The sequence below is a fragment of the Acipenser ruthenus genome, unplaced genomic scaffold (genome assembly GCF_902713425.1).
Source record: "Acipenser ruthenus unplaced genomic scaffold, fAciRut3.2 maternal haplotype, whole genome shotgun sequence".
NCBI classification, from domain to species: domain Eukaryota; kingdom Metazoa; phylum Chordata; class Actinopteri; order Acipenseriformes; family Acipenseridae; genus Acipenser; species Acipenser ruthenus.
This window is the reverse complement of record NW_026708340.1, coordinates 14,061-32,500: the sequence shown is the minus strand read 5'-3', so window position 1 is coordinate 32,500 and position 18,440 is coordinate 14,061. Positions and strand designations below refer to the sequence as shown.

At 43.9% G+C, this 18,440-nt stretch overlaps 1 protein-coding gene across 2 annotated transcripts in view; it reads right to left on the bottom strand.

The window, feature by feature from the left end:
• Positions 1-17,770, bottom strand: part of LOC131731658 (interleukin-2 receptor subunit beta-like) — a 27,273-nt gene extending 9,503 nt beyond the window's left edge. The window contains exons 1-3 of one of the 2 annotated variants that reach the window (XM_059020910.1): positions 17,317-17,770; positions 718-813; positions 137-254 (exon numbers count right to left, since the gene is read on the bottom strand). In XM_059020910.1, coding sequence (XP_058876893.1) covers positions 137-254; positions 718-790 — 191 coding nt within the window. In that variant the 5' untranslated portion in view covers positions 791-813; positions 17,317-17,770. Of the gene's footprint in view, positions 1-136; positions 255-717; positions 814-4,764; positions 4,992-17,316 lie in introns of those variants that run through there. The other variant, XM_059020909.1, reaches the window with a different exon arrangement.
• Between the last annotated feature and the right edge of the window lie 670 nt (positions 17,771-18,440).

The following is an 18,440-nucleotide window of genomic DNA, read 5'->3' as shown; positions in this document are numbered from 1 at the left end:
GACTCCCCCCTGCGCCCCACGCGGCCGTGCCTTTACCAGGGGAGACCCTCGGGGACCCCTGCGCTCCCCTGACTGTGTGACTCCCCCCTGTGCCCCACGCGGTTGTGTCTTTAAATGAATATGGAGTGAAACTTGCCTGTTTACGGTCCACGTGAAGTGAAGCCTGCATGAAGACTCTCTCAGCTTCCCTGTCGTGTTCCAAGCACAGCTCAGCGTGGATTTGTAATCAGAAACACACTTCAAGCTGCCCCCTTCTATAACATGGCAAATAACAGAGTAAGATCTGGTCTCAGTTATAATGACTATCACAGTGTTACAGGAGGCTGTGTGGTCCAGTGGTTAAAGAAAAGGGCTTGTAACCAGGAGGTCCCCGGTTCAAATCCCACCTCAGCCACTGACTCACTGTGTGACCCTGAGCAAGTCACTTCACCTCCTTGTGCTCCGTCTTTCGGGTGAGACGTAGTTGTAAGTGACTCTGCAGCTGATGCATAGTTCACACACCCTAGTCTCTGTAAGTCGCCTTGGATAAAGGCGTCTGCTATATAAACTAATAATAATAATACAGCAGCGTTGTTGTCTGAAATCGTTATTTCTTATTCCAGTGCTGTTTGGTTCAATGACAATGCCAGTTGCTCTCAGGCTGCAGTGACTCCAGTTATAATCTTGATTCGGAATGTCGTTTGCAATGTTTGTTTTTTTATTTTTTTCTTTGCTTACCCTGGTGACTCTGTGCAGCTGCCTGAAACACACAGAAAGAGATGGAAAGGACCAGCAGATTGAATCCAGCCATCGCTGCGCAGCTATACAGTCATTCTGAGAGAGAGAGAGAGAGAGAGAGAGAGAGAGAGAGAGAGAGAGAGATTACATTCTCGGTAGAGGTGTTGAAAGACAGCTCATGCGCACACACACACACTGACACACACGCACACACACACACACACACACACAGTCTGTCTGTCTGTCTGCAGCTTTAATGACACTAAACTCTTTTCAGAATGTAGTAAACTAACACAGACCCCAAGAAGAAGGGATTCTATATTATACTGTAGCGTCAAACCGAACAGGATTGTGGGGCTCTGTCTGTCTGTCTGTCTGTCTGTCTGTCTGCAGCTTTAATGACACTAAACTCTTTTCAGAATGTAATAAACTAACACAGACCCCAAGAAGAAGGGATTCTATATTATACTGTAGCGTCAAACCGAACAGGATTGTGGGGCTCTGTCTGTCTGTCTGTCTGTCTGTCTGTCTGTCTGTCTGCAGCTTTAATGACACTAAACTCTTTTCAGAATGTAGTAAACTAACACAGAGCCCAAGAAGAAGGGATTCTATATTATACTGTAGCGTCAAACTGAACAGGATTGTGGGGCTCTGTCTGTGTGTCTGTCTGTCTGTCTGTCTGCAGCTTTAATGACACTAAACTCTTTTCTGAATGTAATAAACTAACACAAGAAGAAGGGATTCTGTTGCAGCTTCAAACTGAACAGGATTGTCTATAGATCAGATTAAGCCACGCTTTCTGAAAACTGAAACTGCAGCTTTGCAGAAACCACTCGCTACCTCCACGCCGCACAAACACCCAGCTTCACGAATCCGTCATTCTGAAACGTGTGGAGAGACTAACACGACAGCTCTGACAGGAATTCTACAAGCAACAGTAAAAACTGTACAGAGCCCAAACCACGCTTCCGAACACAGCATTCTTTTCACAGCTTGAATTAGCACTCCTTTAAAGGAAGGGACCAGCGATGCTGTTAATAAAGCTATTAAGAGGTGAGAGAATGGATTTTAAAGATGGTCAGCGCTCCTTTAAAGGGAGGGACCAGCGATACTGTTAATAAAGCTAATAAGAGGTGAGAGAATGGATTTTAAAGATGGTCAGCGCTCCTCTAAAGGGAGGGGCCAGCGATACTGTTAATAAAGCTAATAAGAGGTGAGAGAATGGATTTTAAAGATGGTCAGCGCTCCTCTAAAGGGAGGGGCCAGCGATACTGTTAATAAAGCTAATAAGAGGTGAGAGAATGGATTTTAAAGATGGTCAGGGCTCCTTTAAAGGGAGGGACCAGCGATACTGTTAATAAAGCTAATAAGAGGTGAGAGAATGGATTTTAAAGATGGTCAGCGCTCCTTTAAAGAGAGGGGCCAGCAATACTGTTAATAAAGCTAATAAGAGGTGAGAGAATGGATTTTAAAGATGGTCAGCGCTCCTTTAAAGGGAGGGGCCAGCGATACTGTTAATAAAGCTAATAAGAGGTGAGAGAATGGATTTTAAAGATGGTCAGCGCTCCTTTAAAGGGAGGGGCCAGCAATGCTGTTAATAAAGCTAAGAAGAGGTGAGAGAATGGATTTTAAAGATGGTCAGCGCTCCTTTAAAGGGAGGGACCAGCGATACTGTTAATAAAGCTAATAAGAGGTGAGAGAAAGGATTTGAAAACGCTGGGTTGTAATTTTGTTTTCAATGTTGATGCAGCCGGCTTGAAAACAAACCGTTGCTGTCTCATATTTTCCACTTGCAGTGTTTTGCAAAAAGCTTTTGTGTGAGCGGTGTGCTGTGCGATCTTCACCATCGAATGTGAAAAACATGCTGTTCGGTTTTGCTTAACCAGACCGTCCCGATTTTACTCTGAAGTGACCCCCTTTTGAGAAATCACAGTCACACCCACAGCATCGACCCAAAGGTTTGCATCCCCCTTATTGAATTAACTCATTTTGCTGGCTAGGACTACGGTTCCCAGCATGCCTCTGCACTCGCGGCTATGGTGAGGCATGCTGGGAGCTGTAGTTCTTTATGCTGTGGTCTCGTATCACAAGCGATACAGACCTCTATTACGATACATCATGTACAGCTGTGGACAAAAGTTTAGCAGCATCACCCTCTATATAGAATGAACTGATTCAGCTTCATAGAGTCCAGTGAAAGCTGCTGAATAATGTTCCCTTGTTAACATATTGAATTCCACCCCCTCTATATAGAATGAACTCCCTCAGCTTCATAGAGTCCAATGGAAGCTGCTGAATAATGTTCCCTTGTTAACATATTGAATTCCACCCCCTCTATATAGAATGAACTCCCTCAGCTTCATAGAGTCCAATGAAAGCTGCTGAATAATGTTCCCTTGTTAACATATTGAATTCCACCCCCTCTATATAGAATGAACTCCCTCAGCTTCATAGAGTCCAATGAAAGCTGCTGAATAATGTTCCCTTGTTAACATATTGAATTCCACCCCCTCTATATAGAATGAACTCCCTCAGCTTCATAGAGTCCAATGAAAGCTGCTGAATAATGTTCCCTTGTTAACATATTGAATTCCACCCCCTCTATATAGAATGAACTGATTCAGCTTCATAGAGTCCAATGAAAGCTGCTGAATAATGTTCCCTTGTTAACATATTGAATTCCACCCCCTCTATATAGAATGAACTCCCTCAGCTTCATAGAGTCCAATGAAAGCTGCTGAATAATGTTCCCTTGTTAACATATTGAATTCCACCCCCTCTATATAGAATGAACTGATTCAGCTTCATAGAGTCCAATGAAAGCTGCTGAATAATGTTCCCTTGTTAACATATTGAATTCCACCCCCTCTATATAGAATGAACTCCCTCAGCTTCATAGAGTCCAATGAAAGCTGCTGAATAATGTTCCCTTGTTAACATATTGAATTCCACCCCCTCTATATAGAATGAACTGATTCAGCTTCATAGAGTCCAATGAAAGCTGCTGAATAATGTTCCCTTGTTAACATATTGAATTCCACCCCCTCTATATAGAATGAACTCCCTCAGCTTCATAGAGTCCAATGAAAGCTGCTGAATAATGTTCCCTTGTTAACATATTGAATTCCACACCCAGCGCTTTGTAGTTTTCCAGATACTGAACAGAAAAACTGACATTGAAAAAAAATGTGACATTTCAGAAATCTAACATGAAATACGACTGGACTGCGATTATGGCTTCCGACTTTTTTTGCGATATCATTTTGTAGTTTCTTTGATTACACGATGTTAAATAAAAAATATCTAAATTATGTTCTATATATATATATAACTGAACTCAACTTCTAAACTGGTATTGCATTGTCAGTAAAAAAACAACTTTGCATTTATTGCATATTGAAGTCTGTATTTGGTAAAGAAACCGGTCGCACCTTTCAAAAATCAAGCGACGTTCTTAGAATCAAGCGACGTTCTTAGAATCGAGCGACGTTCTTAGAATCAAGCGACGTTCTTAGAATCAAGCGACGTTCTTAGACTCATTTGAAGTTCTTAGTGTCAGGCTGACGAAGCATCTCAATAAAAGATGTATTGTGAATGCAGGGTGACAAGGGGAACTTTGAAATCCATTTTGAAATGTTTAGACTGTGAAAAATGTCAACATGGAAATGGTTTTGATTGTATAAATCAGTGTTATTAAAAGCAACGGTTTGGAAAGATTACAAAACGTGACGCATCATTCTCATATAGTCTTTATGTATATATATAGACTAGCAAGCAAAAACATATCAAAAAACGAACCATGGTAAAACCATGGTAAAATTACTGTGCAAATTTATCATAGTAAACATTCCTTTTTTACATCTAAAATATGTTTAGCATATATATATATATATATGAAAATTATTATTATTATTATTATTATTATTATTATTATTATTATTATTATTATTAATTCCACAGCAGAACCACTGTATTTGTTTCAAAGATTAATTTTGCTGTTTGGTGAAAACATTCACTTTAGATTGTAAATTAACAGAAGAATCTTACCTTTCAAAATCCAACTATGCGTGCGTCTCTCTCTCTCTCTCTCTCTCTCTCTCTCTCTCTCTCTCTCTCTCTGCGTCTCTCCGAGACTGACCAATCGGCTTTCTTGACTGAATGATATATAGTTTTTTTTTATCTCGGTAAAGATCTGACATTTAACAAACAGGATGCCAAAAATAGACTGTGAACATTTCAGCATCACATACCGTATGACACGGCTCTGACCGGTCTCATGATGTGTGTGTGTGTGTGTGTGTGTGTGTGTGTGTGCGTGTGTCTATATAGAGAGAGAGGCAGAGGCGTATATTAAAGGTGTCACAGCCCGACCACATCCTGGATGATAAATTTAACTAAACCAACCATACAGAAATACTAGCGCTGGACAAAAAAACACCTGCCAAAACACTGTCAGCAGCACAGCATGGGACTGATTCACCTGCTATAGCACTGTCAATAGCACAGCGTGGGACTGATTCACCTGCTATAGCACTGTCAATAGCACAGCATAGGACTGATTCACCTGCCATAGCACTGTCAATAGCACAGCATGGGACTGATTCACCTGCTATAGCATTGTCAATAGCACAGCATGGGACTGATTCACCTGCCATAGCACTGTCAATAGCACAGCATGGGACTGATTCACCTGCTATAGCATTGTCAATAGCACAGCATGGGACTGATTCACCTGCCATAGCACTGTCAATAGCACAGCATGGGACTGATTCACCTGCTATAGCACTGTCAATAGCACAGCATGGGACTGATTCACCTGCTATAGCACTGTCAATAGCACAGCATGGGACTGATTCACCTGCTATAGCACTGTCAATAGCACAGCATGGGACTGATTCACCTGCCATAGCACTGTCAATAGCACAGCATGGGACTGATTCACCTGCTACAGCACTGTCAATAGCACAGCATGGGACTGATTCACCTGCTATAGCACTGTCAATAGCACAGCATGGGACTGATCCACCTGCTATAGCACTGTCAATAGCACAGCATGGGACTGATTCACCTGCCATAGCACTGTCAATAGCACAGCATGGGACTGATTCACCTGCTATAGCACTGTCAATAGCACAGCATGGGACTGATTCACCTGCTATAGCACTGTCAATAGCACAGCATGGGACTGATTCACCTGCTATAGCACTGTCAATAGCACAGCATGGGACTGATTTACCTGCCATAGCACTGTCAATAGCACAGCATGGGACTGATTCACCTGCTATAGCACTGTCAATAGCACAGCATGGGGCTGATTCACCTGCCATAGCACTGTCAATAGCACAGCATGGGACTGATTCACCTGCTATAGCACTGTCAATAGCACAGCATGGGACTGATTCACCTGCCATAGCACTGTCAATAGCACAGCATGGGACTGATTCACCTGCTATAGCACTGTCAATAGCACAGCATGGGACTGATTCACCTGCTATAGCACTGTCAATAGCACAGCATGGGACTGATTCACCTGCCATAGCACTGTCAATAGCACAGCATGGGACTGATTCACCTGCTATAGCACTGTCAATAGCACAGCATGGGACTGATTCACCTGCTATAGCACTGTCAATAGCACAGCATGGGACTGATTCACCTGCTATAGCACTGTCAATAGCACAGCATGGGACTGATTCACCTGCTATAGCACTGTCAATAGCACAGCATGGGACTGATTCACCTGCTATAGCACTGTCAATAGCACAGCATGGGACTGATTCACCTGCTATAGCACTGTGAATATCACAGCATGGGACTGATTCACCTGCTATAGCACTGTCAATAGCACAGCATGGGACTGATTCACCTGCCATAGCACTGTCAATAGCACAGCATGGGACTGATTCACCTGCTATAGCACTGTCAATAGCACAGCATGGGGCTGATTCACCTGCCATAGCACTGTCAATAGCACGGCAGGGTTTTAAAACAATAGTGAAGAGATTGGGGTTTTATAAAACGTTGACCAGGTTTCCTGTTTACAGACTTGCGGTATCTCCATCACTTTGATCTGACAGCATGAAGAACCTTTTATCTAAATGTCAGCCCCTCCCTCACAGAACTGAAGCCGAAAGGCCGCAAACTGAGACCAAAAAAACAAAATGTAGCTTACAGGAAATCTCACAATGTGTGAAGTTTCCATTGACAGCCTGCCAGAAAAAGTATCAACACTTTGAAACGCCATTGTAGCTGCCCTATACTTGTGCTACCATTGCCCCCTCAGTGTAATACAGAACCATTGCAGTGCCGCTGTCTGTCTGTCTGCCATTGAAGATCATTGAGGGTATAGTTAGCACACTGTGGTCCCATTCTACCAGCCTCACCCCATTGTAGCTGCCCTATACTTGTGCTACCATTGCCCCTCAGTGTAATACAGAACCATTGCAGTGCCGCTGTCTGTCTGTCTGCCATTGAAGATCATTGAGGGTATAGTTAGCACACTGTGGTCCCATTCTACCAGCCTCACCCCATTGTAGCTGCCCTATATTTTGATCTGCTGTACCTCAGAAAGATAAAACACTAGTCAATCCTTTTTGCTGTTGGCAGATAGTCTTGTATTTTAGATTGTAGAAGAAGCCTCTACTGTTTACGCAAATTAAAAAAAAAAAAAAAATGAAGAAACGGTTAGATTTCTGTGGTTTTTTTTACAAAAGACCCATGACTAAACTCATTCAATTAACGGTACTGTAACTTTCCACCACTTCTCCATTTCACCAAACGAAACTATAAGCAATGATGTCACCTTTTTGGACTGGTTAAAAACAATACCAGCCTCTGCTATAACACCGTCAATAGCACAGCATGGGACTGATTCACCTGCTATAACACCGTCAATAGCACAGCATGGGACTGATTCACCTGCTATAACACCGTCAATAGCACAGCATGGGACTGATTCACCTGCTATAGCACTGTCAATAGCACAGCATGGGACTGATTCACCTGCTATAGCACTGTCAATAGCACAGCATGGGACTGATTCACCTGCCATAGCACTGTCAATAGCACAGCATGGGACTGATTCACCTGCTATAACACCGTCAATAGCACAGCATGGGACTGATTCACCTGCTATAACACCGTCAATAGCACAGCATAGGGCTGATTCACCTGCTATAACACCGTCAATAGCACAGCATGGGACTGATTCACCTGCTATAACACCGTCAATAGCACAGCATGGGACTGATTCACCTGCCATAGCACTGTCAATAGCACAGCATGGGACTGATTCACCTGCTACAGCACCGTCAATAGCACAGCATGGGACTGATTCACCTGCTATAGCACCGTCAATAGCACAGCATGGGACTGATTCACCTGCTATAGCACTGTCAATAGCACAGCATGGGACTGATTCACCTGCTATAGCACTGTCAATAGCACAGCATGGGACTGATTCACCTGCTATAGCACTGTCAATAGCACAGCATGGGACTGATTCACCTGCTATAGCACTGTCAATAGCACAGCATGGGACTGATTCACCTGCTATAGCACTGTCAATAGCACAGCATGGGACTGATTCACCTGCTATAGCACTGTCAATAGCACAGCATGGGACTGATTCACCTGCTATAACACCGTCAATAGCACAGCATGGGACTGATTCACCTGCTATAACACCGTCAATAGCACAGCATGGGACTGATTCACCTGCTATAGCACTGTCAATAGCACAGCATGGGACTGATTCACCTGCTATAGCACTGTCAATAGCACAGCATGGGACTGATTCACCTGCTATAGCACTGTCAATAGCACAGCATGGGACTGATTCACCTCCTATAGCACTGTCAATAGCACAGCATGGGACTGATTCACCTGCCATAGCACTGTCAATAGCACAGCATGGGACTGATTCACCTGCTATAGCACCGTCAATAGCACAGCATGGGACTGATTCACCTGCTATAGCACTGTCAATAGCACAGCATGGGACTGATTCACCTGCTATAGCACTGTCAATAGCACAGCATGGGACTGATTCACCTGCCATAGCACTGTCAATAGCACAGCATGGGACTGATTCACCTGCCATAGCACTGTCAATAGCACAGCATGGGACTGATTCACCTGCCATAGCACTGTCAATAGCACAGCATGGGACTGATTCACCTGCCATAGCACTGTCAATAGGGTGTATAACGGGACTGATTCACCTGCCCAAACGCTGGTCTGACTCAGTTTAGTTTCAATCACGCTGATGAAGGCACTAGAGCCCCACACTAGAGCTGGTCTGCTGGACTCTCAAGCCCCACTAATTAAAGGAAATAATGGTTTGTGATTTTACTGTAAGGTAGAATGATATGAAGTGTGTTAGCAGGAAGTTTATAAGAATTTAGAACTAAGAGGATATTGTGCAGAAATTAACTTCAAGTAAAAATTTCAAAATAGAACAGTACCAGTCTTTGTCAGGCGTACCACGAGCTTGCAAAAGAGAAGGTCATTAATCTTGGTAATGCTTATGTATCGTACCAGGCAGAGGGTGGAGTTTGGGCGTCTGGAATCCAAGGTTTATATAATGAGTGATCTATTACATATAAGAAACATCTCTTGGAACAAATAAGGGAGGCTATAGCATAGGACCACTGTATTATTATTAATTTCTTAGCTGACACCCTTATCCAGGGCGACCTACAATTGTTACAAGATATCACATTATTTTTACATACAATTCCCCATTTATACAGTTGGGTTTTTACTGGAGCAATCTAGGTAATCACCCTTCATGTAAATGTGCTTTATTTTGCTCTTATCAGCCCCCTATTTTACTGCATTTAATCCTGTACTTCAGAATACTGTAATCTGCCAAGTTTTTAACCTGTAGTACTTTGTATTTAATCACATCCTGATGTAACTATCACTATTTAATCATATCCTGATGTAACTATCACTATTATCTGCTGTATTATTGAATTGTGGTTTGTCAAACTTGTACTTTGCTTGAACAAAAGTTATTGTATTTCTTGCTCTTATTGTATTACTTGTATTGTAACACTTGAAATGTATTTGCTTGCGATTGTAAGTCGCCCTGGATAAGGGCGTCTGCTAAGAAATAAATAATAATAATAATAATAATAATAATAATAATAGGTAAAGTACCTTGCTCAAGGGTACAGCAGCAGTGTCCCCCACCTGGGATCGAACCCACAACCCTCCGGTCACGAGTCCAGAGCCCTAACTATTATTATTATTATTATTATTTATTTCTTAGCAGATGCCCTTATCCAGGGAGACTTACAATTGTTACAAGATATCACATTATTCTTACATACAATTCCCCATTTATACAGTTGGGTTTTTACTGGAGCAATCTAGGTAAAGTACCTTGCTCAAGGGTACAACAGCAGTGTCCCCCCACCTGGGATTGAACCCACGATCCTCCGGTCAAGAGTCCAGAGCCCCTGACCACTACTCCACTCTGCCATACATCTCAGAAGATGCTTATGAAAGAGTCTTCTATCAGTGATGGATGACCTTGATAGAGAAGCAGGTGGTTCACAACTTGCTTGAGCAGGATTTTAGTAAAAGAAAAAAGAGAGAGGTCACTTTTAGTTTAAAGGACTGAATAGCTAAAATGAGGCTGTTATGTTTTGATTATGTCCCTGATAGACTGCATTTAAGTGCTTGAATATATAGTTGCCTGCTTAAGAAGTTTGCTATGAGTCTTGTACCAACCCCTATCCAACATATTTTCCATGGGCAGCAGTGTGGAGTAGCGGTCAGGGGCTCTGGACTTTTGATCGGAGGGTCGTGGGTTCAATCCCAGGTGGGGGGGACACTGCTGCTGTACCCTTGAGCAAGGTACTTTACCTAGATTGCTCCAGTAAAAACCCAACTGTATAAATGGGGAATTGTATGTAAAAATAACGTGATATCTTGTAACAACTGCAAGTCACCCTGGACAAGGGTGTCTGCTAAGAAATACATAATATTTTAGTTAACTGTTAAACCACATCTATGCATGTAACAAAGCTAACCAAATTAGAGGAATATCTTTTGATGTTAAAAGGGACATCTATATATTTTTTGATTTAGGATTGGACATAATTAGGATTGGGATAATTATGCTGTGTTCAGGAACTCTCTGGTACTAAGAGAGTTCAGTTCTGGTCACCTCGTTACAGAAAGGATATTGCTGCTCTAGAAAGAGTGCAAAGAAGAGCAACCAGAATTATCCCAGGTTTAAAAGGCATGTCGTATGCAGACAGGCTAAAAGAATTGAATCTATTCAGTCTTGAACAAAGAAGACGACGCGGCGATCTGATTCAAACATTCAAAATCCTAAAAGGTATAGACAATGTCGACCCAGGGGACTTTTTTGATCTGAAAAAAGAAACAAGGACCAGGGGTCACAAATTAGATAAAGGGGCATTCAGAACAGAAAATAGGAGGCGCTTTTTTTACACAGAGAATCGTGAGGGTCTGGAACCAACTCCCCAGTAATGTTGTTGAAGCCGACACCCTGGGATCCTTCAAGAAGCTGCTTGAAGAGATTCTGGGATCAATAAGCTACTAACAACCAAACGAGCAAGATGGGCTGAATGGGGCCTCCTCTCGTTTGGAAACTTTCTTATGTTCTTATGTTCTTAAGAACACACAAGTTCAAAAGTTCACCTTACATATTTTGGAGATGAAGTAAAGGATGATGGCTGACTAATCTTATGAAGGGAGTTACCAGGTGTTTTAAAAAATGTTATTCACTTGGAGGAGCTGTTCAGGCTGATTAATGTTCATAACTTAATTGAGATTTCTGACGCAAGAAGTGAGGCAAAAACACTATAAAAACCGAGGTAAAATCTTAGCTAACTACAAGCTGGTGTGATCCATCCTCTGAGGATCTCTGATCAAGCTGATTGCTGTTTGGGTCGCGTTCAGAAGTCTTTGCCTTTGAAGACAGTTCCTGTCCTTACCTTATACTCTACACTTCCATATATAATTTGGGAGGTAAGAACTATTTGGAATCTCTATGTCTCCTATATTGATGCATTGCTATAAGGTATATGACTTATGTTATAGTCTATGAGGGTGTTATAATGGATGGATAATAGGGCAGCAGTGTGGAGCAGTGGTTAGGGGCTCTGGACTCTTGACCGGAGGGTCGTGGGTTCGTTCCCAGGTGGGGGACATTGCTGCTGTACCCTTGAGCAAGGTACTTTACCTAGATTGCTCCAGTAAAAACCCAACTGTATAAATGAGGAATTATATGTAAAAATAATGTGTAAAAAAATTATGTAATTGTATGTAAAAATAATGTGATATCTTGTAACAATTGTAAGTCGCCTGGATAAGGGCGTCTGCTAAGAAATAAATAATAATATCAGGTATATGACTTATGTTATAGTCTATGAGAGTGTTATAATGGATGTTTTAGGACTTAGCGGTGGGCGTTTTTAGTTTTATGCATGCGTAACCTTAAGAGCAAAACATGTTGTAACCATACAATGTAAGAACATAAGAACATAAGAAAGTTTCCAAACGAGAGGAGGCCCCATTCAGCCCATCTTGCTCGTTTGGTTGTTAGTAGCTTATTGATCCCAGAATCTCATCAAGCAGCTTCTTGAAGGATCCCAGGGTGTCAGCTTCAACAACATTACTGGGGAGTTGGTTCCAGACCCTCACGATTCTCTGTGTGAAAAAAGCGCCTCCTATTTTCTGTTCTGAATGCCCCTTTATCTAAATTTGTGACCCCTGGTCCTTGTTTCTTTTTTCAGGTCAAAAAAGTCCCCCGGGTTGACATTGTCTATACCTTTTAGGATTTTGAATGCTTGAATCAGATCGCCACGTAGTCTTCTTTTTTCAAGACTGAATAGATTCAATTCTTTTAGCCTGTCTGCATACGACATGCCTTTTAAACCCGGGATAATTCTGGTTGCTCTTCTTTGCACTCTTTCTAGAGCAGCAATATCCTTTTTGTATTTGAAGTATTAATGCTAACTGTTAAGGCACTGGACTGCCCAGCTGCACCAGCTGGGATTCAACGTCGTCTGTAACTTTTAGTAGTTAATAAACCGAGTACTAATACTGCTGCGATTCATTAAAACTTCAAATCGAATGAGTCTGTGTGAATTTCTTGATTATTAAAAGTCATCGGGATACGTTACAAGCCCAACGCATGAACGATCCACTTACAGGAGTCCGAAACATCTTAATGTCCTCCTGAACGTCTCCCCTGAGTTTAAGAGTGGGCTTAGAGTATAAATATAAATAAAAAGAGTATGTGCAAACCTGACAACTCAGTTTAGTTTCAATCACGCTGATGAAGGCACTAGAGCCCCAAACTAGAGCTGGTCTGCTGGACTCGGTTTAGTTTCAATCACGCTGATGAAGGCACTAGAGCCCCAAACTAGAGCTGGTCTGCTGGACTCGGTTTAGTTTCAATCACGCTGATGAAGGCACTAGAGCCCCAAACTAGAGCTGGTCTGCTGGACTCAGTTTAGTTTCAATCACGCTGATGAAGGCACTAGAGCCCCAAACTAGAGCTGGTCTGCTGGTCTCAGTTTAGTTTCAATCACGCTGATGAAGGCACTAGAGCCCCAAACTAGAGCTGGTCTGCTGGACTCAGTTTAGTTTCAATCACGCTGATGAAGGCACTAGAGCCCCAAACTAGAGCTGGTCTGCTGGACTCAGTTTAGTTTCAATCACGCTGATGAAGGCACTAGAGCCCCAAACTAGAGCTGTTCTGCTGGACTCAGTTTAGTTTCAATCACGCTGATGAAGGCACTAGAGCCCCAAACTAGAGCTGGTCTGCTGGACTCAGTTTAGTTTCAATCACGCTGATGAAGGCACTAGAGCCCCAAACTAGAGCTGGTCTGCTGGACTCAGTTTAGTTTCAATCACGCTGATGAAGGCACTAGAGCCCCAAACTAGAGCTGTTCTGCTGGACTCAGTTTAGTTTCAATCACGCTGATGAAGGCACTAGAGCCCCAAACTAGAGCTGGTCTGCTGGACTCAGTTTAGTTTCAATCACGCTGATGAAGGCACTAGAGCCCCAAACTAGAGCTGGTCTGCTGGACTCAGTTTAGTTTCAATCACGCTGATGAAGGCACTAGAGCCCCAAACTAGAGCTGGTCTGCTGGACTCAGTTTAGTTTCAATCACGCTGATGAAGGCACTAGAGCCCCAAACTAGAGCTGGTCTGCTGGACTCAGTTTAGTTTCAATCACGCTGATGAAGGCACTAGAGCCCCAAACTAGAGCTGGTCTGCTGGACTCAGTTTAGTTTCAATCACGCTGATGAAGGCACTAGAGCCCCAAACTAGAGCTGGCCTGCTTGACTCTCTTCCAACTATTTGTTGTAGTGAAACCCAGCTGCCCTTTTTGGGTTAATATTCTGTAGGTTTGTGGTTCTTCGGGTAAGTTTAGATAAACAAGCAGCAGGAAATAACAAGAAGCTGATACAAGCAGCCACAAACCTCTTTATAGTAACAGACAGAGACACTTGTCTATTCACTAACATAAACCAGCTAATAGATTTTTTTTTTTTTTTTAATTTAGAATCGCCAATTATTTTTCTTATTTTTCCCCCCAATTTATTGTTTTTCAACCCGGCTCACCGCTGCCCCCCCCCCCCGCGCTGACTCGGGAGGGGTGAAGATGAACCCACGCTGTCCTCCGAAGCGTGTGCCGTCAGCCGCCCGCTTCTTTACACGCTGCAGACTCACCGTGCAGCCGCCTCAGAGCTACAGCGTCGGAGGACAACGCAGCTTACAGGCAAGCCTGCAGGCGCCCGGACTGACCACAGGGGGTGCTGGTGAGCCGAGGACCTAAACCCTCCCCATCACCCCCCCGGGCGGCGCTCAGAGAATCGTGCCCCGCCCCCTGGGAGCTCCCGTCCACGGTCGGCAGTGGCCTGGACTCGAACCGGCGATCTCCAGGCTGTGGGGCGCATCCTGCACCCCACGAGGAGAGCCTTTTACTGGAAGCGCCACTCAGGAGCTACAGTTTTGAGATCGTTTTCAGATAGTATTGTCTGTCTGTGATGAAACCCCCCCTGCTGGCGGAGGGGAGGCAGTGCAGGCGCAGGTCACACGTCACACGTTCCTCCATCTTTCTGTTTGAAGCGCTTCTCCCATTGTCAGGAAACTGGCTCTTAACATTATTCAGCTCAAGTTATTGAAGAGCAGATTCTGGGGTTGAGGGGGTCTCTGAATCTCAGATTCCGGGGTAGAGGGGGTCTCTGAATATCAGATTCTGGGGTAGAGGGGGTCTCTGAATTTCAGGTTCTGGGGTAGAGGGGGTCTCTGAATCTCAGATTCTGGTGTAGAGGGGGTCTCTGAATCTCAGATTCCGGGGTAGAGGGGGTCTCTGAATCTCAGATTCTGGGGTAGAGGGGGTCTCTGAATCTCAGATTCTGGGGTAGAGGGGGTCTGTGAATCTCAGATTCCGGGGTAGAGGGGGTCTCTGAATCTCAGATTCTGGGTAAAGGGGGTCTCTAAATCTCAGACTCTGCATAGAGGGGGTCTCTGAATCTCAGATTCTGGGGTAGAGAGGGTCTCTGAATCTCTGAATCTGGGGATAGAGGGGAGTGTCTGTCTGTCCGTAACTCTGTCCGTCCGTCTGTCTGTCTGTTTGTCTGTCTGTCTGTCTGTCACACTGATGTTTTTGCAAGCATCTTAAGACTCACTGATTACTGCTGCGGTTTTAATCTCAAGACTAAATGATCCGAATCTTGACGTCAAGAAAAATACATCCGCAGGTTTTGACCAAATCTTCCTAGAAATGCAAACCACTGGGAATGCACAGGCTTAGTGGAAATCAAACCAACGGCTCTGATCTCTGGGTAGATTGTGGCTTCCTGCGATTCGATTATCCTTTTCACTGAAGCCGACTGCAGAAATCAGCTTTGCCACGAGACCAGAACCCAACCCCCTGAAAGTGCCGTCTATCGCCTTGAAAAAAAAAACCCACGATCCTTTTATCTGTCAAGAACACTTCCTTCCTTTACAAAAAGCACGACGCAACGCCTTTGAATTGCACCTCTAACCCAGGGAAGCACTGTAAAGCACAGAGAGGTCTGGTAAAGCATAGGGAAGCATTGTAAAGCACAGAGAGGTCTGGTAAAGCATAGGGAAGCATTGTAAAGCACAGAGAGGTCTGGTAAAGCACAGGGAAGCATTGTAAAGCACAGAGAGGTCTGGTAAAGCATAGGGAAGCATTGTAAAGCACAGAGAGGTCTGGTGAAGCATAGGGAAGCATTGTAAAGCACAGAGAGGTGTGGTAAAGCATAGGGAAGCATTGTAAAGCACAGAGAGGTGTGGCTCTGGTTTTACCTGTGCAGAGTTGCTGATTGAGTGTGGGAGTTGAGAACGTATTTATCTGTAGATCTCAATGAATTGGGTTTTGTGGTTGTGATCTGCCTCCCACAGAAGAGCATTGTAGCGCAAGTATAGGGCAGCTACAATGGGGTGAGGCTGGTAGAATGGGACCACAGTGTGCTAACTATACCCTCAATGATCTTCAATGGCAGGCAGACAGACAGCGGCACTGCAATGGTTCTGTATTACACTGAGGGGCAATGGTAGCACAAGTATAGGGCAGCTACAATGGGGTGAGGCTGGTAGAATGGGACCACAGTGTGCTAACTATACCCTCAATGATCTTCAATGGCAGGCAGACAGACCCTAAAAGTGGGACAACGTTAATGAAACCTGTTTCAGAAACTAGCACAGGATGAGCTGTCGCTGCAGCAGCCTTGTATTGTGGAAAGATAAATAGAACAAAAAGTAATGTGGTTGAAACCACACTGATCTCTTACTGCAAATTGACGTGAACATTTCCCTGCAGCTTATCACGAAAAAAAACCCTTTCAAAGGAGCGCTGACCATCTTTAAAATCCATTCTCTCACCTCTTATTAGCTTTATTAACAGTATCGCTGGTCCCTCCCTTTAAAGGAGCGCTGACCATCTTCAAAATCCATTCTCTCACCTCTTATTAGCTTTATTAACAGTATCGCTGGTCCCTCTCTTTAAAGGAGCGCTGACCATCTTTAAAATCCATTCTCTCACCTCTTATTAGCTTTATTAACAGTATCGCTGGTCCCTCCCTTTAAAGGAGCGCTGACCATCTTTAAAATCCATTCACTCACCTCTTATTAGCTTTATTAACAGTATCGCTGGTCCCTCCCTTTAAAGGAGCGCTGACCATCTTCAAAATCCATTCTCTCACCTCTTATTAGCTTTATTAACAGTATCGCTGGTCCCTCTCTTTAAAGGAGCGCTGACCATCTTTAAAATCCATTCTCTCACCTCTTATTAGCTTTATTAACAGTATCGCTGGCCCCTCCCTTTAAAGGAGCGCTGACCATCTTTAAAATCCATTCTCTCACCTCTTATTAGCTTTATTAACAGTATCGCTGGCCCCTCCCTTTAAAGGAGCGCTGACCATCTTTAAAATCCATTCTCTCACCTCTTATTAGCTTTATTAACAGTATCACTGGCCCCTCCCTTTAAGAGAGAGGGTGATGCTGCAAAACTTTTAGCCCTAGCTGTACTGAACTGAAAATTACAAAAAATTATAAAAGAAAATTCGACCTTACCTCTGCTTCACTCTTCTGAATCTTGGTGAGGATTTTTCGGTCGTAGTTAATTTTTAAAAGCTTTCAAGTCAAGTTGGGTGTCTCTCTCTCTCTCTCTGCACGAGTGAATTCTTCTGTGGTTGTAATCAGACTCAAAGAACCGTAGCAAAGAGTTTCATTTTCAAAAACAATAGCCCGAAACTAACATGACATTAATAGGCAGAACTTTCAACCACAAAGAGGAGAGCGAGCCGGAGAAATGGCTGCTTGTTTTTGAGCTCTGAGATGGAAATTCCCCAGTTTAACTGCTGTCTGTTGATTTTCTGTTTTTGCTTTCTGAGTGTTTGAAAAGACAGTGTTGTTTATCCATCTCTTTCTCTCTCTCTCTGTCTCTCTGTCTGTCACGCTGCGATCGTTGGAGACCTGTGTGTACCGGAAGACACGTGAGCGTGCAACTATTCTGCAACAATCACGGGATAGCAGAAAGGGTCTCAGGCAATGCTAGTGGGGTTTGAGGAGCTCAGTGGTTAGATAATGAAAGCGCTGGGCTGCAGTGTGGAAGGCAGTGGGGTTTGAGGAGCTCAGTGGTTAGATAAAGAAAGCGCTGGGCTGCAGTGTGGAAGGCAGTGGGGTTTGAGGAGCTCAGTGGTTAGATAAAGAAAGCGCTGGGCTGCAGTGTGGAAGGCAGTGGGGTTTGAGGAGCTCAGTGGTTAGATAATGAAAGCGCTGGGCTGCAGTGTGGAAGGCAGTGGGGTTTGAGGAGCTCAGTGGTTAGATAAAGAAAGCGCTGGGCTGCAGTGTGGAAGGCAGTGGGGTTTGAGGAGCTCAGTGGTTAGATAAAGAAAGCGCTGGGCTGCAGTGTGGAAGGCAGTGGGGTTTGAGGAGCTCAGTGGTTAGATAAAGGAAGCGCTGGGCTGCAGTGTGGAAGGCAGGGGGGTTTGAGGAGCTCAGTGGTTAGATAAAGAAAGCGCTGGGCTGCAGTGTGGAAGGCAGTGGGGTTTGAGGAGCTCAGTGGTTAGATAAAGAAAGCGCTGGGCTGCAGTGTGGAAGGCAGTGGGGTTTGAGGAGCTCAGTGGTTAGATAAAGAAAGCGCTGGGCTGCAGTGTGGAAGGCAGTGGGGTTTGAGGAGCTCAGTGGTTAGATAA